The following is a 27,428-nucleotide window of genomic DNA, read 5'->3' on the forward strand; positions in this document are numbered from 1 at the left end:
GCTTCTATCCTCTTTATCCGACTCCTTCCAGCCTTATCTTTCCCTGTCATTTCCTCACATGCTCCGGGCCCCAGCCTTATATTCATTAACATAGCGTTAATGATCCCAGATGGACTGACATGTTCTCAATGGGGGCGAAGTGTGAGAGCCTTCTTCCAAGGGTTCCAAAGGATGAGCGTGGGAGTATGCATGTGCTTGAGTGTGGGCATGCATGGCTGGTGGGTACATGTGTGCACAACGATGTCTACATGTGAGGATGATTATGTATGCATGAGTGCATGTTGTCTGGTTTTCATGAAGGCATCATCTATGGGATGAGCCATCCAGCACCACCAACACTTTAAGACCATTCTGAATATTCTGCTGTTATAAAAAGAAGTTTGGTAGGTTTCCATGCTAAATCCAATTACATATTTCATTAATATTTTCTCTCTTACAGAATTATTCAGGCTTTTTATTGTTTCATCTTATCAAACAAATTTTAATATCAAACCGAGATAACCTAAGTGAATGCAAAGTTCTTAATTCATAAAGTGAAAAGACGCAATGAAATCATGAGGATACTGTATACAAAGAATACTACTCTCTTGCTATATAATTAATTAACAATTTTCTACTTCAGGTTATCTAGATACACGCAGGACTGATTACAGCCAGATCTGACAAGAAGTAGACAAGTAAGTCTTGAAAAGGAACAAGTTATGTCCCAGACCTAAGAAATTTAGGAAGAAATTAGAAGCCTATTCACTGAGACCCATGAGTCTGGAAAAGGTGTCAAAGGAATAAGTAAGTGTCAAAAAGTGACATTCATGGGAGAGCTCCAAGTCCAACATCTCAGATATCAAGATAAAGCTCATATGATCATCTTTTTCAAATATATTTTGGATTTCTCATTGCATTTATTAATTTTATCTTTGTCTAATATCTTTATTTGTCTGATGTTCTTGTGACATAAAAGAACAGAAATCTGTAAGGGGACAACCACACTTTCACAGTATTCTGGAAACAAACAAGTTAATGAGGAAACAGCTCATAATGTTTACCTACTCCTGCATCAGTTCAGGCCTGGTCAATATTTAAAGGCAGGGGGTCAGATGGTACATTTCTGGACATTTTAATTAAAACCCTCAAAAGGATTGTGCGTATTTGTGCTAAGCGAGAAGTGAAAGGACAGAGTCTAGCAGTGTAATGTGTAATGTTTTAACAAGTTTGTTGTGTAAGAACTTGACCTGCCAGCACAGAGCCTTGATCTCTGCCTTGTTCACTTCCAACAAGACAGACTGAAGTGATGACAGTGAGCCAAGGTTTATCACCTGACACCAGAGATCCATTCCATTTTAATGTTCTTATGTCTGGACTGGAGGAGATCCCCCTAAATAATGTTCCAGCATTCTTAAACTCACATGAATCTAAGCTATGCAAAATGCCTCAGCAGGCCAAAAGCATCAACAAGTCACAGAAGCCAAGAAGTTAAAACCCTACTGCTAAGCAGGTTTAGGTGTAAGTGGTTCACACGCACAAACAAACATATGGACACACACACAGTGTGCTAAGGTCACAATGTTACAGGTGCAAGGTCAAAGTGCATACATGCCATGGATACACAGGGATTCTTCAAATGCATACACTCACTGGCTGACACCCCCTCCATCCAAAAATAGTTTGCTAGTTATTCACTTGTTACAAACGCTCACTTGTGTAGAAACAATAAAGACAAGATTCATCTCAGATTCTGTGCAAACCCCTAACATGTCATATAACTTAACATTCAAATCTGTCTCTGTTGCAAACCCTTTTTTTCTTACTGGATTTTCTGTTTTCTTTTTCAGGAAGTTTTCCAGTCCTGTCATGCTGCGCTCTCTCTCAGCCTCCTGTTCCGTCTCTCTGTTCTTTCTTTGTCCGTCATTTCGCATGGTCACGATCATTGCATAATTGCACAGTTGCCTAATTGTCAAGAACGCTCAGTCTAGCACTTACCATGCCAGGAGTCTGTCCTAATTCCCATTCCACACCAGATGATCCAACCCAAGCAATTATGCACACAAAACTGATCACTGTTCTTATCTGATCAATCATCCATGCCTCAATTGTTTTCTCCTCTTGAGAAGAAGTGGGGCGTAAATTTGACACACCGATGCAAAAAAAAAAAAAAACACCTGTCGATGCAATTAGAGGAAGTGCAGCATCGCATCACAAAACCAGATTTACTACCGTTTAGCAATGCAGTCACACTGACAATCATAATGAACCTCTGGAGGCAGTATTAGAAATCAGAATAATGTTTACACAGATTGTTTCACAAACTTGTTTGAACAGTTTACAAGCCCTTTCTCTCACCATCCCTGTTTAGTAATTATTATGGTTTGGTGTGGCTCAACGCCTTCCTTTTTCCACCTCTTGGGTTTCACTGATCTCTCAGTAACTTCTTTTCAAAAGTTTCACTCTACCTTGTTTTGATTGATATTTCCCCTCTTTTAATAAGCCCTTCTACGACATATTTCACTGTCTGTGTGTTTGAAGAAAACCCTCTAAGTCTTTTGACAGAGGTCCCTGGCCAGCTCTGATCCCTGCCTGAGGCCAACAAGATGCCAAGATCCTTCTTTGTCATGCTATAACACAGACCGGAGACATTTGTCATAAAAAAATTGTCACATGTTGTGCAGTTTGTTCCAAGGGTTTCATAACTTTAATGCAAGATTTTAAAGATATAGTTCTAAATTTTTGTCGTGAGGTTCTGTTGAAAGGTTAAAGACAGCTATTATCAGTATAGAAGATAAAGTTCTCCTTACTGCCTACTTCCTGCAGAAGAGAACTTACTTTTTCTTGTTTAAGACTTTGACGATGACATTTGTTTCAATTTATCACTGTTTTTCCACCCATTTCAGTGATCTTAAATATTTTGTCCATCCAAATTTATGACAATATTGGCCATCAAGGGTAACAACAGTTTGTCCAACTGTCCAGAGATATTATCTATGTGCAATTTATACATACATATATGCTTGAACTATTGCATCTAATCATGCGATATGACGACTACAATATTATGACATTTATTTTGCAATTACATCAATCTGATGGGTTGAGCAGCTCCAGTATAGATCCAGTGATGCTAACTCCTTTCCTGAGTGGCTAGACCAAACAACTGTGTGGCACCAATCCCAAAAATATCTTTGGGCTTTTTACAGATACTGTTTTTATTACATCCAAATCACTGTCATGTTTGCACTGGGTATTTTAATATTAGTAATAGGAGCAAAATCTATCATTTCAAGCAGCTTCTGTTGGAGAGGATAAACAGCTCCAGCCAAAGAACTGAGGTTTCATATGGATATAAACCCTCATCATAGTTTCTGGCACGATGCTAGAGACTTGTTTACTCCCGGTCAGATATTAACTGCTCATAATCTTCACACAGAGCCTCTCTTTGGGGATCCTGAATAACCGCTTTAAGATGCACCAAAGGAAAGCTTAAGTTTATTATCTGAACACATCTGCATGACTAGCAGATGTAGGATCAGCTTTTAACTGCTCAGGGCACCCTGCTGGTGTGGGGCTCAAAAAGAGCTTGTATTCACAAAGGACAATTTGGAAAATACAGCAATGAACATATACAAAAGAATGCATTAAGAATTAAGTGAACTATTTAAAGCTGACTTAAGAGGCTTTTGTTTAACCTGGGAAAACATTTCTGGTTAAACTTTTTGCCGTTACCTTTTCATTTTTGTAGTTGCTAGCATTGCGCCCTGAACAGAAAAAAAATAAAACACCAAAAAGAAAATTAAAATCTTGATTAAGCTTCCTATTCTGGAAATATTTTACACAAACTATTTAATGTTATTACTGGTCATGTTTATGTATTTTTCTCTTCAGCTTAACTGAACAAGAAAATCTCCAGTTAGATCATTTAATCTAACTGGTATAATGGTGTATTAAACACCATTAAACACCATTATACTATGAGCTAAAAAAGCAAGTTTTATATCTTAATTATTAAGACTGATATGGACCTACTTCAAACAAAACAAATATTGTCCTTTTCGAACTTGATGCTGATATGTACAAACAGATTTCTTTTTGGTCTTTGAAAAGAAAAAAAGATCACTTGTTTTGCCTTAGAGCCTTAGAGCAGGTCTGTATCTGACTTTGTTCCTGGAAAAAAGTGTCAGCTGCAGGCGAAGTGGAGGGATTGGTTAAGGTGGGGGGGAATGAAACTGTATCCTATTGGCTACTGAATAAGTGGGCGGAGTCAAGATGAGACAAAACAGACAAGTTGCGCTCGTAAGAGACAGACAACAGCTTTAGAGTTCAAGCGTCACCTTCGTGATTTATTCTTGCCAAGGAGCGACAGATCTACGAATCGTTCACTGAGGACGTTTTCTTTAAAAAATAAAAATCTAAGTATTTTTTTTCCAATAAGCCGGCTGAGGAGAAGAGAACAGAAGCCATGGATGTGGTGTGTCTGATGTGTTTAGCGCTGACCATCGGTGCGTGGTTTGCCTCCGCGGAGCGGCACAGCGTCTACTGGAACAGCTCAAACCCAAAGTAAGTGCTCTGACCCGGGTCACACTTTCTATTCCTGCAGCGCGGACAACAGCAACTTCTAAATCTGATCAGTCACTGTTTCAGTTCATTGAAACTTTCCTGTTTCTGTGAAATCACAGAAAACTGGTTTGAATTGTTACTTTCATAATACAGGTTATTGTTTGGATACTCTTTATATTAACTTTAAAGATGCTGCTAAGTGGTATATTTTACTCCAGGAAAAACAATTGACAAAAACACATCTGGATACTGAAGTATGCATGATTTTACAAAACGCAAAGCTTTTTGTGTATATATTTTAATTGAAATAAAACCTCTTTTATGCACATTGGGACTAATAGCTTCACAGAAATTCTGGACGGATAAGATTTTATGGGAGAAAGTTTTGACAGAACTTGAGATTCTGAAGCAGTAACATTTCATTCTGCTCTTTAACTGTCAAACATTTAGTCGCAGCCACGCACAATATAAGTGAACAACTCTGAACAAGAAATTTGATGAAATGTTAATGAAGATAGAGAGAAAACAGAAAAAATATGAATAGAAGTACTCAAAAACAAAAACCTGAGTTGTAACCTTTTGACCCATTTGACATCATCAGAGGGACGTGTGCATCAAAACTTAGTATCATGAGAGTAGTTTACAACAAACTGGAAAAGCAAAGAGAAAATCTGCTTTATAGGTGAGTTTGTGTGAATAGCAGTTTTAAATATTTACATTAGATCAGAGAGTCGATGCCTCGACAGATGGACACATTCACCACTATATTTAACTGCAACACATAGACTCAGACATACTCTAATAGTAAAAAATAGACTTGCGAGTATGAACTTGGCCCATGTTGTCTGGATGCTCTGCACCTGTGTGTGCGTGTGTGTGTGTGTCATGATACAGGCGTGTCTATTAGTAAGTGGCAGTTAATTGCCTAATGCAAGACAAGCAAGAAAAAGTGTGTTTTTCCATCGGTGAGGGTTTCTGTCCTGCAGAGACTGTGAGTCACATATAGTGCTGATGATTTTGTTTTGAGGTCAGAAATGTAATGCTATCCGGCCACTCAGTGGGATCGATCAGGCTTGACGTACCTCAGCGCGATTTATTGAGCTTTTAGCGTGGGGGGGCGAGTCATCTCACTGAGTATTATTTTGTAATCGAGCTGAAGGACGGTCCCCGAGTTTTTTTATTTTTTTATCTTCTGCTCAGAGGGATCGATTAAAACCCATCATCGAGAAGCATAAAGGGCAAAACCATTACGGACAGCCGGTCTTGTCTTGAAAACATTAGTTACTCTGTAACTGCCCTTCATCAATGAAAACAAGGGTGGTTAAAAAGGGAAAAACAATGGGTGTGATAATTTAATTGGAGATCTGAAGGTATGCAGTGTGCAGTGCTTGTATCATTTGTAGTGATTCAACAATATGACACATCTAAGTCACCTCAGACAGACTGAACAGGTGGGGAAAACTCTGGTTCACATAAGACCTGAGGAAAAATGTGTAATCAGGGTCTGATAAAACAGAGACCAAGACCAGCCTTATTGACAAACCTTGTGATCACTTAGATGCCTCCTGCTGGCCTTGGAAACCTAATAAGGGTCTTAAATTCAGAATAGACAGTGAATATTTCACTGATTGTACAGATAGCAAAAACTGTCATCATTAATGGTACGTTAGCTGTTGTAATTTAAAGATACTTTAACAGCTCTAAACTAATGAATGTTGTTCAGTGGATTCTTCTTTCATTTCAACTGGAACTTTAGGAAGTTGGAAAATGTACTCAAAACTGTTAATACTCAAAAAATATTTGGCAAACATTACTTAAAATGACCACTGGACACCCTGCTGTTTTCTATATAAAAAAAATCTTCAAATTATTACTGTGGAAACCAATTTGAAACTTAGGAAACCAATTGATAAAAGCAAGGTTGGCGACGCTGAGGTGGCTATGACTTTTGCTAGAGGTGGGTCCCAATGTGAAATTCTGTTTGTGGGTTCCTACGATCTAAGGTTGGACCTGGAAGGGATATTGGAGCTCATTGGATTGAGTTTAAATAAGACGGGGCAGCCAGATGGAGGGGTAGGAGAACGAGAGAATGGCCCGATCAAATGGAAAGTCAGATCTTTTGCGCTGTCTCTAATCCAACCCTGGACTATTTCTGCTGTCAAATGGGGGTTGCGTAACTAAATGAGGGGGCAAAAGATGATAGAAAAAGACTAATCCCTTCTTCTGCATGTCTAAACATAGACTGACACAGATGAACTAAATAGAGAATCAACTTTTAGTGTCATACCCTCTATTAATGTACCCCAAATGTTAGAAAATCAAGACAATTTTTGGTCTTATTTTATTTCCTTCCAAATGTATTCTTTTCACAATTTCTTTTTCTATTGCATCCCACCTGCCCTGAACCATTCCCATGTGATCCGTCAGTCTCCTGTTAATCAGACTGAATTGATCCATCTGTACGCTCCACAGATAACTGATGCTAATTGATCCTTGGCCTAATTGTGAGGCTGCACAGATTTATCTTACAGGAGGAGGACAGTGACCAGATGGCAGCAGTCTGCTCATTCATGTTGGGTACTATAGAGACATGAATAATTTGCCATCTTGTCAGCAAGCCTAAGCAATTGTGGCCTAATCCCTCGCACTGATTTGATACGCAACTGTGTTTGCATGCTACTTTTCTTACGTGACAGGTGAAGTCCTGTTTTCCCGCTACGAGTCTCGGCTTGTACCAGCGCTTATTAGTGCTTTTAGAGGAGAGGTTGAACTCACGTTGGCCCTTAAGTGGTTTTAACTGGCAGCAGGCGTATTTTTGTTTTGGACTGACAGCACATGACTCCACCTGAACGTCAGAGAGCGAGAAAGGAGTGGCCTTTTTACCGTAGGCAGCCTCGTCGAGACTTGACGAAGTGTGTGACTCACACACACGCACAGTTCGCTGGGGGGTGTGGGGCTAAAAAGGGGAGCACTGGGATGTTAATATTAGCCACAGACACCATTCCAGCCTACTGTTACTATACTCAACTCTGTCAGCTGTGCGTGCAAGTGTTTTTTTTCTCCCTCTGTACCTTTCTGTGCCTCTCCCCAGCCCTCCAACAGCTGGGTTTCCTCCCATTTTGACCCCAGGCCTTGCAGTTCTTTGTCTCTTTTTCTTATTAATAGTATATGTTATCTTATCAACGTTAGAACACCATCATCATCCATCTTCAGTGGACTGGGTGTTCCAGATATAAATTATCAGGAGTTTGGTGTAATCTAATATTCTGCTTATCTCAGCCTTGATGCTGATGAAGCAGACTGGACTATATGTTCCAAGAGGTAAAGGTGGTTGATGTCACCCCAACCCGATGCATCGATTAGAAGAACCAATTTCCAATCTTTGATTTTTGTAACCCCAAAACAAATTAGAGCCTAATCTGATTTCTGTTTAGAAGTTATAGATTATCTGCTGTATGTGAGAGCTGTTGCTGTTACAGACAAATTTACAGAAAACACATTGAAAACCCTTTTAGAATCTGCTAAATCATTGCTTAGCAGGGCTAGTGCAGCTAGCATTACCACATATTTTGCATATGCTCTTTCCATTTCTTCTCTTCACTTTTTTAATCTTTATTACATGTCCACCACCAAGTCTAGAGCCATGTACTGTCTTCTTCCTACCTCCCCAGAATAAGAATGCATACCCATACCAGTACATCATCAAACAGTCAGATTATAGTTTCTAATCTGACCACCTGACCTAGAAACACATTTTTTTTTATCATTCAGCCACTATATAATGTAAGATGTGGTGATGTAAGCTATGTTCTGTCACTATCACAATAATCTCCCTGATGATATTCATCGTGCAGAAGCACAATCAGATACACACTGCTCTTCCATTCATAATCCGGGCCCTTTATCAGCATCACAGCCCAGCTGGTATAACTGTCCTGTTGCTTTATATACAGAGCCAGCTTGGGATGGTAGTAAATAGAAACTAATTGTGTCTTTATTTTGTCCGTGGAGATAGTGTTTCGTCATTAAGGTATCCAGGCACCTCTGTTATTTGTCTCCATTTCGTTCTCTTACTTCCTTATCTATAGTCCAGACTTCCCCCGCAGACCCAGACCTCCCCACCCCGCCTCCCACTTCTCCCATCAGTTTCCCCTCTTTCTCACAGACCTTCCTCTGTTTTGGCCCCAGTAGTTTTCCACCATAGCAGGACAGAGTCCTTCCCTGCTAACACTGGAGAGGCCACTTTACACATAATGTTGTCACATTACGAGTGAACAAGATTATATATATGTGTGTGTGTGCGCGCCCGGGTCATTCATAGCATTTCATGCATGTAGAGCAGAGTATAGCAGACTGGTGTCTACTGGAAGCTCACTTTCGCCCCCTGAAGGCAGAGCTGTGAACATTGGGACACTTGCTCTATAATTACAATAAGTCCTTATTGAATCTTTTTGAATAAAAAAAATATATTTAATGAACAGATTATATTTTTGCAACCCCCCACTCCCACAGCACTTTTGAAATTATGTGGTCTTAAGTTATGAACACTTAGTAACTCTGAAAACATCGCAGTTTTATATCCGCACTCTATTTTAATCCGATTTGCATTTGTTGGTTATTTGGAAAGAAGCAGGTAATTATTTCCACAAGTGTTACACTGCAGAAGCTTTTCCTTTATGAAACATGTATTAAAACTATGAAAAAAATGTAAATAGATTTTGGGTGTCACAGTGAAGGGGAATGAAACAGGGGGAGAGGTAGCAGCCTGGGGATAGGCTGAGGTGAAGAAAGGGGTTAGTGTTGAGAAATTAGCCTGGATGAAGAGCTCCAGTTTATTATGTCAGCCTTAAGAGACAGGACAAAGCAGGAGAAAGCGCGGGGGTGGGCTGGATGTGGAATAATAAAAGAGAAAAGGAGACTGAGGGAGGAGAGAGTGGACAGTGATGGATGAAGGGAGGGAAGAGAAGCACTATTGTTGACATGGGCTAAGGTTCTCAACTTGCATAAGTATCTTTATGCATAAATAAGACACCAACTCAATTATAAACTGCAACGTTGAACTCTAAAAGTGTAATAAAAAGTAGTAGCAAATAGCTGCAGTGGTGGATTGCAGAGGAAGAATTCCTGTTAGATTACGACGGAAGCTAATATAGAAAGACTTTTTAGATTGGCTATTATGTGGCAGCCCGCTACGAGAGACTAAAAACCCATTAGGCCTCCTGACAGCTCGTGTGAAAGGAGGTGTGAATCTGTCATACCGCAGCAAATTAATAGCGTATTAAGTTCAGACTTCACAGTGAAAGTGTGATAAAGCAGTATAAGAAATTTGATGAGTACGCTTTGTGAGAAACCATCTGAGCCGTAACCCCCCTGCCTGGTTGTGACATTCCAGAGTGTGCACACTTTCTACTGATTACCTGCACAGCAGATGCAAGAAGGATAGCAGGAGGGGGGTTGCTGGCTTTCTCCTTGAATGTTTTGTGTGTGTGAGGCATATATCACCAATGCTGACTTGGATGGTAGCGTCTGTGAGCAGTTGCGACTCTGAACTCTAACCCCTCGACCCTGACCAGCAGTTTGAAACTCTCGCCAGAGAGGCGGCAAAAGACAGACGCTCCTGTGTAAGTGGTTTGCCCAAAACCAATGGGGGCTCTTCAGGGGTGCAAATGGAGGTAGGGGTGGGAAAAGAGAAGAGGAAAGCAGTAATGACAGGAAGAAGACAAAAACAGAAGAGTATTGCAATGACAATGGCAAGACTTCAAAGCATCAAAGAGACCAGTGTTGAAAAAGCCACCTTTTGCAACAACCATTGCAGCTGTTTACTCTTTTATAACCCTGTAACCTGACAAAGGGTGCTGGTCATTTTATCCCCTTTACCAGTTTCTGAGCCAGTTCATAACTAATATGTAATTCATACATTTCATACCTAATTTAGACATATGAAATGTGTGAACGGGAGGGTTTATTCCCACCTTGGCAACTGACAATTTAGTGATTTTTTTGTGTGTTTTACTCTGTGTGTTGCATGGAAATTGTGGTTATTTAACTTGAATAAAGGATATCTACAAGCAGGTTATTGTTTTGGTTTGGTCAAATGCCATTTGGTTGGTCAGCGGTCATAATTTGTCATATTTCAGAAGAGTGAACTGTCCTAGTCACTGATCAGAATCAAAAGAAATGGAAACAAAGCAAACACTCAACTTTCAGGAAATCATTTGCTTATGTACTTTGATGAAAGTACATAAGATACATATCCATAAATAATCAAAATACTGAACTGCCTGGACTAATAAATGTTGAAGTATATAGGTACAAAATGGCACAGAAGGAAGAAATGATGACACATGGGTAGGAAAGGGATTCACCAACTGGTGATACGCTAAAGTGACCAGGAGACTCTTATAATGCACACCTCTTAGTTGCTGACGCAAAAACTGGAGTAGCTCTGCTGTGAGAAATGACCTGCAGAGGGGAACAAAGACAACAACCTTCAACCTCCTCTGTTTACCCACACCTCCATCTCATGTAAGACATGAACACACAAGGGACTATGCAAGGCCTCAACGAGCAGATGTGTTCAGGAGCCTGGGGCACCAGACGCCCTGGATAAGGGTCTTCAGAGAATCTCAAAGGAGAGCACACACTCAAAACCCCAGCGCGTAGGAAGAGGAAGCGGTGTGTGAAGTAGGTTTTGAACAACTCACGCACACCTGGCTCTGAATCGCTCAAAGGACTGAGCTATCAGGTTTATTGCGTCTCTCACGCTCCTGAGAAATCCCAGTCGGAGGTGAGCGCGGATGCGGGAAGATGAGCGAACACGTAAAAGGAGGTTGACGGAATTGGAAGGGTTTTCATCTTGTGGTGACATTTGCATTGGCCAACCGAGATGATACAGCCAAAAGGCCTCTCAGCCATACGGATGCACACATTAGACAACTCCACATTAGTCAGGGCAGTGAAAGCTCCTCGGAGGTTTAGGCAGAGAGGTTGAAGGGGCCCTGTAGCCTTCAGGCAGTCTGTCTTCGGGGAGGCAGAGGGTATAATTACACCCCATTCATTCCTCCTCCCCTGTTTTTGCCCATAACACATTGGTCCCAGACCCCTAACAGCTTTTAATTAGCCAGACCATTGGAGGAAGGGAAAAGAAGGAGGTGAAGAGAAGGATAAAGGAGAGTTTTCTTAAAAGCCCAAGCCGTGAATGAAATTAGCGACAGAATCTTTTTGTTCAGTTGGCTTTTGACAAGACCGTGTTTTAATGCAGAGCCAGGCCATACCGCTAACAAGGAGGTGGTGTGGGGAGGAAAAATAAGGTGTATCCCATACAATTTTAAGCTATTCTTCACTTCAGAAGGAACCACTTGAGACCTCCAAACGCCTTGTTTGCTTCAGTCCTGTCATTATGGCTTGGGCATGAGAAAACAGCGGAGGGAAGCGAGAGGAGATCTCCTTTTATCTGGCCAATTTCGCTGCTACAGATGTGTCTGTTGTTTCTGCAGAAGCATTCGCTATGGCATCCATGCACAAATGCATATTTACACACCTGTGCAAAAGAATTTACACAACTAAAACCTTTACTTAGGGGGAAAAATGCTGATTATAAGCAGAAGGTAGTAATCAGCCTATTAGCCCTGGATAACAAGTGCAGCACTGTGCTCTGCTAACAAAACGTGTTTTGACAGGTATATTAGAGCTAACCAATGCATTAGAGGCTTATGGAGGAGAAGGAAGGAAGGTGGGGTTAGGGGGCCCTAACATGGAGCCTGTGTGTCTGACTGGGCTGGGGGGGAGAGTCCTGACAGGAGTCACAACAACAGGACGCTAAAAGGAGGAGGGGTGGGATCAAAGCCAGAAGGTCTCAGGCTTTGATGACAGCATTACTGCAGACATAAACAGAGGCAGACACACAGGAGCTGTTTTCTTGTCACTTTTTACGTGTTACAACATGCTACACAAGCATCCAGATGCGACTTTTCAAAGGGTTCGTTCAGTATGGAAAGTTCAAAACTTATACGAACTTAAAGTAGACTCCTTGCGTCTTAAAAGCGCTCGAGTCTCAAAATGACTCAGTTGTTCATTCAGACACTATTTCAGAAACATTTAATTAGTCTTTGTTTTGAAATCAGGCATTTATTAAAACAATTTCTGATATACATTAGAAAATACCGCACGTAGATTTTGGTCATTTTAGTGCTTCAGACATCAACGCAAGGCTACTATGTGCTTACAATTATTCACACACAAAAGAAATGCACCAGCAGCAATAGTGAAGTATTTCCTGTCAGTGTAATAACTGTTTGATAAAAAGTAGTAGTATAAATTGTGAAATGGCCTGCACTTTTATAGCTTTTCATAAAGTACAGAGGTCCCCGAAGCGCTTCTACTTTCAGTTATTCACTGAGACGTTCACATGCAGAATGTGTGCAGAAAGGTTTCCTTAAATCACTGTAATATTTCTTTTTTTACAACGTTTACTTGTAATCCAAAGAGTTAGTATTACAGGAAACACTTAACATGTTCCATTCTCTGTACACAGAGTCTTTAGTCCTCTGAGGATGTAATGGGAGTTGTGTGCAAATAAAAATCTTTCGTCGCCTCCTTTTTCTGGCAGATCTTACAGAAGGAATAACATGTCAAGTAGATGGCCTCATCTGCTTTGTGTTTGTAGAGGCAAGACTAGTTAATTCAATTTTACATATAAATTGCCCCTTCTCCTCTAACCCCATTAATTCTGCTCCAAAACCAGAGGCCCCTAATGATTAGCAGAAAATAAACGCTTAACAGCAGCTTTTCGGTTCTCACTAAACAATCTCAGATGCGCTTGTGGGGATAAAAAGGGTTTATGCTGATGTGTCCATACTTTATCAGGACACGGGAAGCATAGGATGCCAGCAAAGAGGCTTGAAAGAACCAATAAAATGAAGCAGAGGGTGAAAACAAAACACAGAGACAGTAGAATATGAGAGCAAATTACATTGAGGTCTAGAAAGTGTTTAAACAGAGACTCGGGATGGCTGCATCAAGGACCAATACATTTCATGACTGGGGTGGCTGGTATGCTGTATTTTTATGTGTATGGAAGCTCCATACACCTACAGAAATCTCTGAAACATCGTCTTTAATCTCATTAAAAAGACAGGAAGAGTAAATTAGAATATTTCAGAAGTTTTTAACCTTGTTGCACCTTAATGCCTGGAACTGACCCACACTTGGGTTGAGTACAGAGAAATATTATTTGGTTGATGACGTGAAATTATCATTATTTTCCGTTTACTTGATGGCAGTTAAAAAGGGAAACTCCATGTGAGAGGAAAACACAATGGAGAGGTGTGCAGTGGGTCTTGTGTTTGACGTTTGTAATGGTCTGGGTGTGTCTTCTAGTCTAAAAACAACATAAACAAGTCAAGCCTGATCGGGCTCCTTCTAATTCTGTTGCTGAAATCAGTTTGCACACGCTCACCGAAACAAAAACCTCCTCACATTGTGTCCTGCATATTTAGCCAATCTGTTGACACGTGGTATTTGTGTGAGACCGTTGTCAATTGCTGCACATGTTAGAGAACACATGATATGAGAAAAACTGGGGCATTTGTCACTAACCTCTTCTCCCCCCTTCTCTCTAAAGCTTCCTGTGGGATGACTACACGGTGGAGGTGCGCATCAATGACTACCTGGACATCATCTGCCCCCACTACACTCACGAGGAAGTGTCATCGCATTTAGCAGAACGCTATGTGCTGTACATGGTGGAGAAGGAGGACTATGACGTGTGCAAGCCTCACTCGTTTGATCAGCTCCGCTGGGAATGCTCCCGACCCTTCGCTCCCCATGCTCCAGAAAAATTTTCAGAGAAGTTCCAGCGCTTCACGCCCTTCACACTGGGAAAAGAGTTCAGGGCGGGGGAGAGCTACTACTACATCTGTAAGTCTCGCAGGAAAAAAAAAAAAAAAAGACAATTTCACATTTGCTGTGATCTTAGACTTTTATTTGACTAAAGACGTCCCTTGTTCTTTCTTGAAATCTCCAGCCAAGCCAATGCATCACCACGGCAGCGACTGTCTGAGGCTGAGAGTCGACGTCGTCGGACATAAAGGCTCTGCAAAGTCTCATAGAGACAGATCCAAGGCAGAGGAGAGCGAAAAGGAGGAGGAAAAAATTACATTTATTGTTGCTGGAGGAGTTCACAACCCTTCCAACCGACTCCCAGCAGGTGAGGACTGATTTTAAACTAAACAGCTCAAACTGGAGTTGGGCCTCAGATCAGCTCAAACTGGGTGTGTTTACCATTCCTGACTGATGAAATCCTGTGCTCTCTCCCTCCTCTCAGATGACCCCGCTGTCATGGAGCCAAACGTCCAGAGGAGCATCGGCAGCTCTGCAGCACAGCTGGTGTCTGTGTCGTTCTTTTTCACCATGAGCCCCGTCTTATTAGCCATGGCGCTGCACTGAGGCCCACCATTAATCCAAAAACGGACATTTTCAACCCGATGCAGGATGTTGGGATATAAACACTGAAATTTTTTTATACATATCTATATGTGAGTTGTTTTTTTTTTTATACAAGCATGGACAGTATGAGTTGTTCAGTGTGTGTTTGATGTGTTTGTTTGCGTGAATGTGGAGCGTAGATCGCTTCAAAGAAGAAAAAGACCTGCAAGATTTTTTTTTCCATCTTTAACTTTTTTCCTTTAGTCTTGAGGATGAAAATTCTCGATTTTGACTATTTAAGATGCACACACTTTTCAGTCATCATGAACAAAAGCTACAAGCAGAATGATCAAAATATGAGTTTAAAACCACATCAACCTTTGTGATCATGTGTTTTCAGATGTTCATACCATTGGTACAGCTGTGCATTTTCTTACCCGACTGTTGTTTTTTCCTCCTCTACATGTAGAGAAATCCATTGATTTTTTTTTATTTTTATTTGTTTGTGATATTGTTGTCAGCAGCTATCAAAGTGGTAACAATAATGTAGTATATGTGTAATGTGTAGCACTCAGCTCCTCATTCAGCTTCAGTAATCTAAATATTCCACGTTTCCATATTTATCAAAGAAAATAGTTCTCAGAAGGTCAAAAAGAAAGAAATACACATTATTTTAATTTGAAAATCATATTTTGTTTTTACATGGGAAATATCTTTATTAGTATTTCCCATATAAAGATATTGCAACCTTTACAATCCAAAGAGATTTTAGTTCACCAAAATCTACCTTCGAAGACCTGGTTGCTAAATTACTACAACATACAAAAATTTAATCATTAACAAACACAAAATGATTTCTAAATTTGTTTTGTTTATTTAAGACTGTCAAAAATTATCTGAATTTTTCAAATGGCTGATAATCTAATAAAGGGAACAAAAATTATTTGAAAAGTTGTCTGACTGGTTTTAGGAGCTGAGCTTCATCACTACTTCATCTCATTTGTTCATTCATCCAATCTTGACCTTACCTGGTACACTGGTTAGTGTTTAAATCTGCTCATCAAACCTCAACGTGAAGGGTCTTCCCAGAATAAGTTTGTTTTTCTGTTAAAAACACACTTAACTTGTTTTTGTTGATGTTTATATGTAAAATTGTACATAAAGAAAGTTATGAAAAACTGTTTTAAGACGTGAAAAATCTTTTGTGAAATAATAATAAAAAAAAAAATGAACATGCAACGGTGACTAAAATCTGTCTGGTTTTTATCATTGTTGTGAAATGTCTGATTGCAACAACCCACCTCGGATCTTTAAACCCCGAGGAGACTACAAAGATTTTGATGGATGACATAATATTTTGGCGAAGCTGTCCGTCTTTTGCCTGATGAAGCCTCTCCAAGTTTCCACCCTCTACTCTTTCCAAACCCCAGTTTTCTCATCCCCTCTCCTTTCATCTCCAGTGTACAGTAAGACCTTACGTAGATTTCACAATCTCAAAACTAAACACTAGAGCCCAGAGGTCGCTTGAAAAGGAACCGAGGAGTCCAGGAGAAATGGGGCCCGTAAGCTAACTGACAACCAAGTGTAAAGGTGTCACGTTTGTGTCCTTGCCCTCGGTCTTTTTCTCTCTTTTCCTCATTTTAGCTTCTTCACACACCTTCGTTTGAGGTAAAGCCGAACATCCTCCTACGCAGCTGGATGTTAGAAAGAGGCGCACAAAAGCTCAGGCCTGCTAACCTCAAGGATCGCTGAAAACTGTCAAAAGTCACTACTCCTTGTAAAACCACGCAGCATACATACTCAAAGTCAGGGCATAAAACAGAACTGTTAGGTTTCCTATGATCACGTCATGGCCTACATCCACTGCCTGATGATCACACAGCCTTAAAAAATATTGTGTAATTGCAAGAAAAGTGTGTTCAGAGGGGTTAACACAGGACAGAGGTCAACTTCATGCTCAGTACAGAAAACAGATTTCGTCACTGCATCAAATTGTGGATCTCTGCAGCTCCTCCAAGGTTACTGTGGTTCCTTGGTTGCTTGTCATATCAATGGGGTCTTTGCCCCATCTCTCAGTTTAGGTGGACAATAAATTATTGGCCAGTTTCCATTCTTGGTCGGATCCCATTCTCTGTGGGATGTTTTTTCTTGGTCTTCATGATGCTGTTTGTTTTCTACAGTTCTCATAGCTCTTATTGATTCGGCTGAAACCTTATATTTAGTCACAGCTCCTTTTGCTGCCTTCATTGACTGACTTGTACACTGGCATTTCGACATTTTCCAACTCTTCCAGAGCAATCTGCTAAAGTTGTGGCAGGTTTAAAGGATGATGGCTCAACACAGCAACCTTTAGTTCTTTCCATATTTGTTCAAGGTTAACTTGAACATATATTTTTGAGGATAGTCCAGTATGTTCCTTTCCCAGTAAGTCTAGTTATTTAGGCTAGACTGACTAGTTGTTTGGAGTAATTATGCTGTTGGAGGATCTATGACCTGAAACTAATGTTGAGATTCAGGCAGCATATTTCTCTCCAGTTAGACTTGATGGCCTCAAGATTTCATTGTTCTGTATAGATCCAAGGTTTCGTGTGTTGGATGCAGCAAACCAGCATCAAACCAAGATCTGTATCCCATTCTTATTCCACAGTAGGTTTGTTAAGTTTCCTGACCAAGAGGCTCCAGTTTTGTTATTATTTTAATCAGATGAAAACAAATATTTCTGAGAATCTCTGGAGTTTGTTAAAACATATTTTAGCAATTTTTTTTCAATATGTTTGATATTTTTTGTCATGAATGAAACGGAGCCCTGTTTTGGTTCAAAATACAGTGAATGGTATAGAAGCCGGTTTTGGTTTCTTCTCTTCTGCATTATTCGTCTGATCAACCTCAGCTTGCGTTTCCTCCTCCATCCACATCCCTGAAGTTTGGCTGCAGTTTCATGAACCTTTCAGTTTGACATGATTCTGGTCACAAGAACAAACCAGGCTAATGCTGCTTGGAGAAGCTCATGTTGTCTTTACATCTTCAATATTTCCTCTGAGCTCCCCAAAGAGCTCTCTTGCCCTGGCTTTCTCTGATCCTTGATGGACCTAATAATATCAAACTACAAAGTAACACGTTTAATTAAGCCAAATTACAAATGATAAGCTTGAGGCACTTGTGACACTAATTAAGGTCAAATGGGCTGCAACATGATGATGACATCTGCAAGGATCTTCTAGGGAACCAGCTAGTCTGTTCCTATTAGTTTAGAATAACTTCATAAAATAAACAACAAATAGTTTCTATTTGCAATTTTGGGATACTTAACCATTATTTCATTGAATTGAAAGGAGACTAAGACTTTGTTAGATACATGATTGGCTGTCATGTAGTCGTAGTAACAAATTAGCTATAAATACTGTGCAACTAAAGTAAAACATTTTATTGTTTGTTATTTGTAAAAATACTGTGAAAGATTTGAAGAAGACTCTAAATTAATTGTTGGTGATTCTTATAGACCCAAATAATTAAAAGTCCTTGACATTTGTTGTAGGTTTACAGTAGGTCAATTTGAGTTAAATCTCTTGTATGGCTCAGAAAAATGACAACGTTGTCCTTACGAATGCAGTCCAGTAAGGCTGATACATTTTCTGAATCTTGTACTGCACTGGGAAAAGGAAAAATGTACCCTTAAAGATTTGTATTCAAGATTTTGCCGCACACAAGTCAAATTTGATGATTTTAAAATATGCTTTAAAATGTACAGTCTTTTGAAAGTTAGGGCATATCATTACATATTCAGTCCAAAGTTCACATGTAGATGTCTAATCTAAGTCTTTATAAGAATGTGTTATTTAATATCAAGTAAACAACATGCCTGCGACACAGACTGACGACCTGTCCAGGGCGTACCCTCCGGACCCCACTGGGGACAAGGGTGTTAGAAAATGGATGGATGGATGGATAAACAACATGTGAATAAAAATGCATTTTCTAACAGAGAAAAAATGTGAAATATCAGAAGAAGAAAAAAACTTCGGTTAGACACTTCTAATACCACACACAGTCTCTGCGTTTCGGTCTGAGGAAGGTTTTCCCTATTCCTCACTTTCAACTGTGATATATTTGTAAGTTCAGCATCATTTACTTCTTCTCTCCTATGATGTTTATTTGCTTATTTATTTCATTTACATGAATTAAATAATACTGTGTAAGCAGAGAATAAATAGTTGTTTCGACTTATTTTCATTTTGATATGAAACTGTATCTGAACACTTTGAAATTTAAAAAAAATAAATAAATTCTGGATTTTATGCTCCAAAGTGCAGCAATTATCTTGTATTTACTGTTGAATTAAAAGTTTAACTATGACGGTCCTCTCCTGCTCGAGCAGGAACTTTTTTTTTTTTTTTTTTCACCTCAGCTTCTTTATTTTCCCCATCTTCATTACAAAAAAATTTTTCCCATCAACATCCTGGGAGCATCTTCTGTAGAAAATAAAAGAGTACCACAGCAGGAACTTTATCAGCGGCGTGACATTTCCTGTGACGTTTGCCATCGTTTCAACATCCAATTGGTCAGTTCCACCCCTCCTTTCAGCCGCTCGGCCAATCAGAAGCCAGAAACACCGAGCACAGTGATTACAAATACGGAAATCCAATTTGAGAATCCTGGCGTCTCTGCAGCCGATACTGTTTCTTCTGTAGTTTGATGAGTTTTGGTTGAAATCACCGACAGAGCGTGTAACACAGGCGACAGGTGCAGTAGATATCTGATCTCCACTCTATGGATCTGATTCAGCTCCTGTCATGGGCCTGCATCGTGTTCACAGTCGGGATGTTCTCGACAGGACTGTAAGTTTTCTTCAGTAATGCTGTCAAACCCACCAAAGAACATTCAGCTGCTACTTGTGCTGCTCTAAATTTAGATAAACAAACTTTAAACCTTTTTTGTTGTAGTTGTTTGTTTGACAAATAAATGCACTATATTATTACGTGTATTTCTTATGCGTTTACTTTATATTTGTGCTTCTAGGACCGACCTGAAGAAAATGCGAGAATCCAAAAGTGCAGATAACATCCAGTTTCTCCCCTTCCTCACCACATGTCTGAAGTAACTTTGGTGTTTTTTTTTTGTTGTTGTTTTGTTTTGTTTTTTAGCCTTCCTCCATCATCTGCACCGATCAGTTCAGTTCGGCTCTACTAACGCTGCTCCTGTTTCCACAGTAACTTGGGCTGGCTGTTTTACGGCACTCTGAAGCGGGATCCCACCATTGTCGTAGTGAATATCATCGGAGCCCTTCTCCAAATCCTCTACATTGTCATGTACCTCCTCTACACTAAACAGAAGGTAATTCAAGACATGGTGTGAAATCAACCACAGATGAACATTAGCCAAGTTTAGCTTCAAATAACGAGAAATAAAATGCTCCATTGTATTTTAAAATCGATTAAAACTAAGATTTCCCATACTATTTGGTCTACACAAACACAGCAACCAACCAGATGTACTGCAGGTCAATACGGCCATCTCAAAATGATGGTTGTGCAGAAGACTGTAATTCACGTCTTCCACATGAAGGATAAACCACAACACATTGATACAGAAGAAGCTGGTAGTGTCAAAGCATATTGCTGGAAAGTTGAGTGGAAGGTAAAGTGGAGCTTAAAAAGGCCCACAGATGACAGGGATAACTGCAACTATAAGTATTTTGAATCAAAGTCCATGCAAAAGGTTGAGAGAGTTAATGTAAAGTTCAATGTTGACGCACTTCGAGTGACCATAGGATTATTGTGGTTCATTGGCAGAATTGTCAGACCCAAACCCCGAAGAGAATCTATGAGATATTGTCAGCAACAAGAAAAAGAAAATCAGACAAGCTATTAAATCAAGTTGGGCTTCCATGACACTTAAACCACAGACTGATCGCCTCAATGTTATGCTGAATTGATGCAGTAATTCATGTAAAAAGAGCCATAACTAAGCAGTCAGTGTATAAACTTTAAACTGCATGTTCATGTTTGTCAGTAGGTCAACATATCTGCATCATGAATAATTTAATTATTGTGAAATACAAATTTTTTCTTCTAATTTTCTGAGAAACTGAATTTGGGTTTTCATTACAGTAAGTTACCAAAATGCGTGATCATAAAATCTATCATTTTGTGTTTAATGAATCCAAAGAATAGTTTTAGATTTAAAACTTTCAATTGGTATTCTATTTACAGAAATCTACGTAATACTGTATTGCGGATATGGAGTATTTAGAAATCCTTTTATATGACATTATTCTGACTTTGTGTTTGTTCCAGCGACTTGTGGTGCTTCAGACTCTGGCGGCAGCAGCAGTGTTGGTCTGTGGATGGTTATACTTCACTACCATTCTAACGGAGGGAAAAGCTCGACTCAATCAGCTCGGTCTCACCTGCAGCGTCGTCACCGTCAGCATGTACCTGTCTCCGCTCACAGACCTGGTAAGGCACATTTTCAATGTCTGCATCTATGTATTTAATATCTAAAAAGCATAAAGAGAAGAAAATAGTCAGGGTGTAAATGTTGGTATCTTTTGTAACATTAGCACCTACTTAATGCTTAAACAATGTTAATCACTGCTGATTTGAATGTTTTTCTAATTCTAAATTTAAAGGTAAAGTAAAAAGAGCCATAACTAAGCCTTAAAAAGAGCAAAAAATTTAAAAAGAGCCATAACAAAAAATGGTGTTTTTGGCTGTGTATTTTCTATAAAGAAAATTGACTCCATAAACCTGTGAAACCTTTTGTCCCAATCAATTGTTCAACTCCTCAATGAACACCAGCCAATTGCAGCTCAGTTCATGTCCTTGAACTCAAATCAGACCCTGCAGATTTGAAAAAATACATATCTTGCTCTTTTTCTTCTTCCTTTTGTCACTTCTCATGGTCTTCTAGTTCTGTCCTCCATCCTGTTTGTTTCCTTCCATCCATCTGCGTCGGGCTCTGAAATGACCCCCAGTCAGTTTCCTGCCTTTCATTCCTCTCTGTTTTCCTGTTGTGCCGATTCTCCTCTGTTCTGGTGCTTTGTCCATTTAGTTACGTTCTGTTTTTTCCTGACACTCTGCACTGAAAATACTGACACCAAACTTTTCTTTCAATCTAAACCACTAATCCTAAGATTACAAGACAACACAAAAACATCAAACAGACAGGAAATTTCACAAGCAAACTTTTGTTTCGCCTTTGTAATTGTGAGTTATGATGTAACCCACCCTGTAAATTGGCTACTGAGGCTTTAAATGTAGATAAAATTACACAAATAGACAAGGATTAGGGTTTATTGTAAGCAGACAATTCAACTAGTTTTAGTCATTTCTTTGATTCATTCAAAAGACTTTGAAAGGAATAATAAGAAGTAAAAGAAAAGGAGGATATTTGTTACAGCCCTGCAGGTTTCTTGAAGATGCACATAAGAGAGAAAAATCAAACAGTTACCAAAACACTCTTGCACTTTAAAATGTTTTTTTAAGAAAGAAATCACTCGAAACTGTAGACAGCTGTCTTTTTTTTTAAAAATGTTGACATGAACCACAATTGTAGGAATGTTTGACATGCTGTCAAATCCTTTCCAACAGGAATTTGTGCAGACCTGAAGGCAAAAGGATGAAACATTGTAGCAGCTGTTGTGATCTTTTAGCGGACTATGAATAAAAAGCCAGAAAAGTATTTTGTCATCAATTTGAAATGGCACAGGAGAGTATAAAACCCCCAAAACTGCAACCACAGAATAGCCAAATATTGTCCTCAAAAGTAGAACTACCTCACTATATTTTTACTCAAAAAGTCAAATGTAGTCATGCCAAAAAAAAACTCAAGTACTTGAGTTTAATCTGACTTAATTTATGAAAATAATGTAATCATACGGACAAGTTATAAAATTATGTTCAGGTTCTCTAAGCCTAAACAATAAAATGGAAAGAAAAATGAGTACAAACAATTTGCATCCTTACAAAATAACATCAACATGGATGTTATCATGTATGCAAGTGAATCATATTAGATTCAAACTCAGAACCACCTTCCTATAAATTTGTCTGTCATCTATATTTTTGGAAATGTAATCTTCTAAACAACCAGACTGCATGACTACATTGCATCCTTTTACCAATCAGCAGTACCTCCAAGTCTTGTGACAAAGCAGTTTTAGAATGAAGGTCTTAATATGGTGATAATAGAAAAGACCATATGACCAATTTTCACTGGCATAGATATACAATTTGGTTGAAAACAATTTTGCCTCTTTTGTTTCCATTTCCAGGTAGCAATAATCCGCAGTGGTGACGTGCAGGTCCTGTCCTTCCCTCTGACTGTAGCCACCTTCTTCACTTCAACTGCCTGGGTTCTTTATGGCCTGCAGCTAAATGACTACTATATTATGGTAAACTCAAGATATTCAGAGTCCATCCTACTTTCAAGCCAAAAGTAAGTGATGTTGCGTCACGTTTTTCCTTTTGTTGTTTCCAGGTTCCAAACACACCCGGCATCTTCACCAGCTTGATCAGATTTTACCTGTTCAGGAAATTTGCCTCGACTAGTCAAGGTTCACCTTCCTATAAGCCTTTGCATATATGAAGAGAAAAGTTTGTGAATAAAAGCGAAAAGACAATTCAAGCCTTTCAGTTTATGGAAGAGAAGCTCTTCCATATCTTCTCATGCATATGTGATGTGAAGTGGTGACAACATAAATAATATGGATGTTTTACAAGAAGCTAAATTTTTCTGCCGCTATATTTTAAAATGTGACCCTTGTCTTTTCTCTATCGTCCTATATGGTTGAGCTTATTGCTAAGTGTTACTGATATATATATATTTTTTTCTTTGTGATGTTGAGAAACAATTTAATGGACTGAACTCAGCATTATAGCCAAAGATTTAAAAGAGTTCTACTTTCTCGACTACTTGTCTATTTATATATATGTTTACATAAATATAAATATTTTTGTCCCTTTGTACTCGCATAAGAAATATTTTTGGATTATATCATTACATATTTTTCTGCACAACTTGAAGAGCTCTTGTCTCTTCAGAGTGGATACTTGTGCCTTTTTATGTAGCCTTGTATATAGACTAAGTCCTGCCTGTGGTATTGATATTTGTCCAGGAACCTTTTCTAAATATTTGGACTTACGCCTTTTTTATATATGGGAAGGGTTTATTAAACTCACTTTCAAGGTCAAACGGTTTACTTATTTTTTTTTTTCGTCTATTTTTATCATTTGTATATGGAATTTAATAAATATGACACAAATTACAGACTTTAAGTGTTCTTGTTTTCTTTCTGAAGACTAAATTTTTTTTTGTTGTTTTCTGATAGCTTTACTGTCAAGCCTGATAATCAATTACAGCACTTTATACAAGTATTCGTATTTATATATATATATATGTATATATATATATATATATTTTTTTTTTACTATGAAAATCAAGAAAAGTGCACCCAAAGTGATATTACTTAAGTGCAAATTAAATTCTAGTGAATTGTGGTTCTACAAGTACCGACTCCTGATGGCTGAATACAAATGCATGCCACACATGAACAAACGATCAAGCATTTTCCATCAGTGTCTCAAATATGTACTCTTTGGTTTATCAGAAAAAATCCAAATGAAATAACTTAAGTGTGTCATACTCATTTGATGGTGGAGAAATACTTTTGCAAAGCACTGTCTACATGTAGCTAATCCCTTACAAAGGTTGCTATATTTAAAAAAAAAACCCAAATGAGAAAGTTACACTTGACTTTTTAATTAAGATTTGTTTTGTTTGCAGTAATGAGCGTCCGCGCACATGTGTGGAGAGAAGCATGTGTGTTATTGGAGCGGTTGTACAATGGAGACAAAGGCCCTTTGATTGTGCAGTAGTGCAGGGAGGCTTGTTTGTGTGAGTGTGTTGATACAGAGAGGGCAGTGGTGGGAAAGGCCACGCCAGAGGTTCTCATCCCGTGTGTGTGTGTAAGCATTACGCTGGACTCTCTTCCTGAGCTCAAAGATCCAGCCTCAGACAGAAACACATAGAGATTACATAGCCTTGTGCTGGAAATGAGTGTTGTGTGTAATCTGAGTGGAGGTACAGGAGAAATAAACTACAGTTAAAACAAAAAGAAACAGGTGCAAAACAGTAAAGGCTGGGACAATAGTGAGAACCCAGCTGAGATGTTTAGCCTTAGCTCATTTTTGGGGGTCACTACCTCCTGACTTTCATTTGTAAATGCTGCAAGACAGACATTTAACGTAGTCTTTATTATGCCAAGTTTTAATACTAAACTGTATTGTTAAACGGTTGACTTAATGGTAAGTAGGGCAACTCTGTGGCTCAATGGTAGAGTAGCTGTCTTGCAGTTTCAAGATTGTAGGTTTGATTCCAACTTCCTCCTGGCACTTAGCACCAAGTTGCCGACCAATCTGTGCATTAGATAAAAACTTTAGTGTATAGCGCTTGTAGTACCATAGCAAAGGGCAATATAAATTTACTCTACTTAATAACCGCGTCTCAACATTTCATTTCATCAACTTGTCTGCCTTGAATCTTGATGGTGTCCAATGAAATTCAGCTTTTCAATCTCTCATCATCTGTCTCCACATCAGAAACTGAACATGTCAAGGACAGCATTACGTAGATTTGTCCCCACAAGTTCAGATAATTTGCTTACAATATGTGCTAGCTGAGAACAATAGACACATTTAAAAAGAAAATAAGTAAATAAAATAATTGTGCAAGTTTCATAAAATATATGAAATTGTGATTACGTGACTGAACCCTAACCAACTAGTTGCTATGGACAATTCAGGGACAACAATAGTTTGTGCTGCTGGCATGAGGCAGTTTCACTGATACTCTTAAATGAAAAACTCCCACATACTTACAGATATTTGGACATTAAGGTTCTTCCTCTTGACCCTGCACACTTGTTCTGATTGTTACAGTTTGTAAAACTTACAACCAACAAATATTCCATGATCTGGTTGTAGCCTAAATGTATTTTTTTACTGCTTCAACAGGAGTTTTTCTGGCGAATAGCACCCTTGTGCTGATGAAATACACTCGTAGGCAAGCATGAACACGTCCATGAAAGCAAAAGTGTTGGAACTTTGCTTGTCTGAAACACCGGGTGTGTTCAATAACAACAAAGAAAAACATCAGACACCATCTACTGGAAACACCTGTTGCTGTCAGTCAATCTGGATAAAGTCAAAGTAAATTCAAAGTCCAACAAACTGGAGTTGAAAATGTATCATAGGGATGCAGAATTTCAAAATTCTCTTTGTGAATTGTGAAATTATAATATTTGCTGTCACTGAGAGGGTGTGAAGAAACTTGCAAAGATACGGGGCGAGTTAGGCTTGTTTGATGGGTTCTAAAACTTCTTTTCCATAGTAAGAACATGACAGGACATGACTGGGAAGAGCAGTTGCATCTGACAGGAAAACAATACGTCTGGAACAACGAGTCTTGGTAATACTAATGAACACTGCAGACGTGTTGGCCATAATGCTCAGACGAGCATCTGGTATTAATAATCAAGCACTGCAGTGGAGGGATGATAGTCTGTGCTGCTGGCATGAGGCAGAAGCACCTTCCAGTTACTGAGCCAAACATGAACTCCTTTAACTGAAATAATATTCAGGACCTTGAGAAAATTGCATTAATAAATGTCTGCTAACCTGAATTAACTGATCCAACATTGTAAGGATATAGTGACTATAAAGAGAAAACATTTAGTTTTCACTACTTAAAAATCTTTCAATCGGCTTTGCGTTTTAGATCTACAGTTGGGTAATTTGAAGGATGTGTAAAGCAGCTCCTGAAACCCTTTTTGAATGCATGGTGTCATCATCTGACTTGCTACTTTATCAGAATTCATCAAATCTTTTCAAGTCATTTACAAAGCAAATGTACCCATAACAGGCAAACAGTTTCAAATCTTACATCTAGAAGATCCTTATCCACATCAGTTATGAAGTTTGGATTTCAGGTTTCTGATTCAGCATTTTCTTTTCCAAATCGACTTGGAGTCAAAATGAGTAAGACTGGAAACAACAAACACTTAGCCAGGGGGACAACAAGGTGGGACATGATGGTGCAGACGGGTGAGTCAGAGCTTAACTGGGGATGTTTGTGAGCAGGAATTAGTCATTTAGGAGGAAAAGGAAAGGGGGTGTAGCGGCATAAAAATCAGTAAATGATGAGCCCTGGAGAAGATAAAGGAGTCTTGATTGTTCTTCTTTCTCTGGCGTGGAGAGATAAAGATCACTTATGTCAGAGAGACAATGCCACGGAGTCAGATAGACTGAGCAGACACGCCCCTCATCAGACGCCATGGCTTTGTTGTGAAGACACAGCATGCAAAGTGTCAGGCAGGAAATCAAAGTTCAGTCTTTATGCTGGTCAGTGCACGTCTTTGCTCCACAGCTAATTTATAACACCAGATGTGTGTGCGTGGGCGT

The 27,428-nt window shown here is 39.1% G+C and overlaps 2 protein-coding genes across 2 annotated transcripts; both read left to right on the forward strand.

Moving 5' to 3' along the window:
* The first annotated feature begins 4,305 nt into the window (after positions 1-4,305).
* On the forward strand, positions 4,306-16,209 carry efna1b (ephrin-A1b). The gene is made up of 4 exons (XM_055048021.1): positions 4,306-4,545; positions 14,168-14,463; positions 14,570-14,752; positions 14,870-16,209. Exons 1-4 carry the CDS (start codon positions 4,448-4,450, stop codon positions 14,989-14,991), a joined length of 699 nt encoding a protein of 232 aa, XP_054903996.1. The 5' UTR covers positions 4,306-4,447; the 3' UTR covers positions 14,992-16,209.
* Positions 16,210-19,613: 3,404 nt separating this feature from the next.
* Positions 19,614-24,245, forward strand: slc50a1 (solute carrier family 50 member 1). The gene is made up of 6 exons (XM_055047881.1): positions 19,614-19,805; positions 19,987-20,064; positions 20,178-20,301; positions 21,264-21,425; positions 23,243-23,362; positions 23,449-24,245. Exons 1-6 carry the CDS (start codon positions 19,738-19,740, stop codon positions 23,554-23,556), a joined length of 660 nt encoding a protein of 219 aa, XP_054903856.1. The 5' UTR covers positions 19,614-19,737; the 3' UTR covers positions 23,557-24,245.
* The last annotated feature ends 3,183 nt before the right edge of the window (positions 24,246-27,428 follow it).

The sequence above is a fragment of the Poeciliopsis prolifica genome, unplaced genomic scaffold (genome assembly GCF_027474105.1).
Source record: "Poeciliopsis prolifica strain line A6 unplaced genomic scaffold, Auburn_PproV2 SCAFFOLD026, whole genome shotgun sequence".
NCBI classification, from domain to species: Eukaryota; Metazoa; Chordata; class Actinopteri; order Cyprinodontiformes; family Poeciliidae; genus Poeciliopsis; species Poeciliopsis prolifica.

Excerpts from the sequence above, each read along its gene's own strand:
- efna1b (XM_055048021.1), top strand. The coding sequence starts at position 4,448 with ATGGATGTGGTGTGTCTGATGTGTTTAGCGCTGACCATCGGTGCGTGG. Across the intron at positions 14,464-14,569 it reads GGAGAGCTACTACTACATCT|CCAAGCCAATGCATCACCAC; the intron begins GTAAGTCTCGCA and ends TGAAATCTCCAG. Across the intron at positions 14,753-14,869 it reads TTCCAACCGACTCCCAGCAG|ATGACCCCGCTGTCATGGAG; the intron begins GTGAGGACTGAT and ends CCCTCCTCTCAG.
- slc50a1 (XM_055047881.1), top strand. The coding sequence starts at position 19,738 with ATGGATCTGATTCAGCTCCTGTCATGGGCCTGCATCGTGTTCACAGTC. Across the intron at positions 20,302-21,263 it reads TCCTCTACACTAAACAGAAG|CGACTTGTGGTGCTTCAGAC; the intron begins GTAATTCAAGAC and ends TGTTTGTTCCAG. Across the intron at positions 23,363-23,448 it reads TAAATGACTACTATATTATG|GTTCCAAACACACCCGGCAT; the intron begins GTAAACTCAAGA and ends TGTTGTTTCCAG.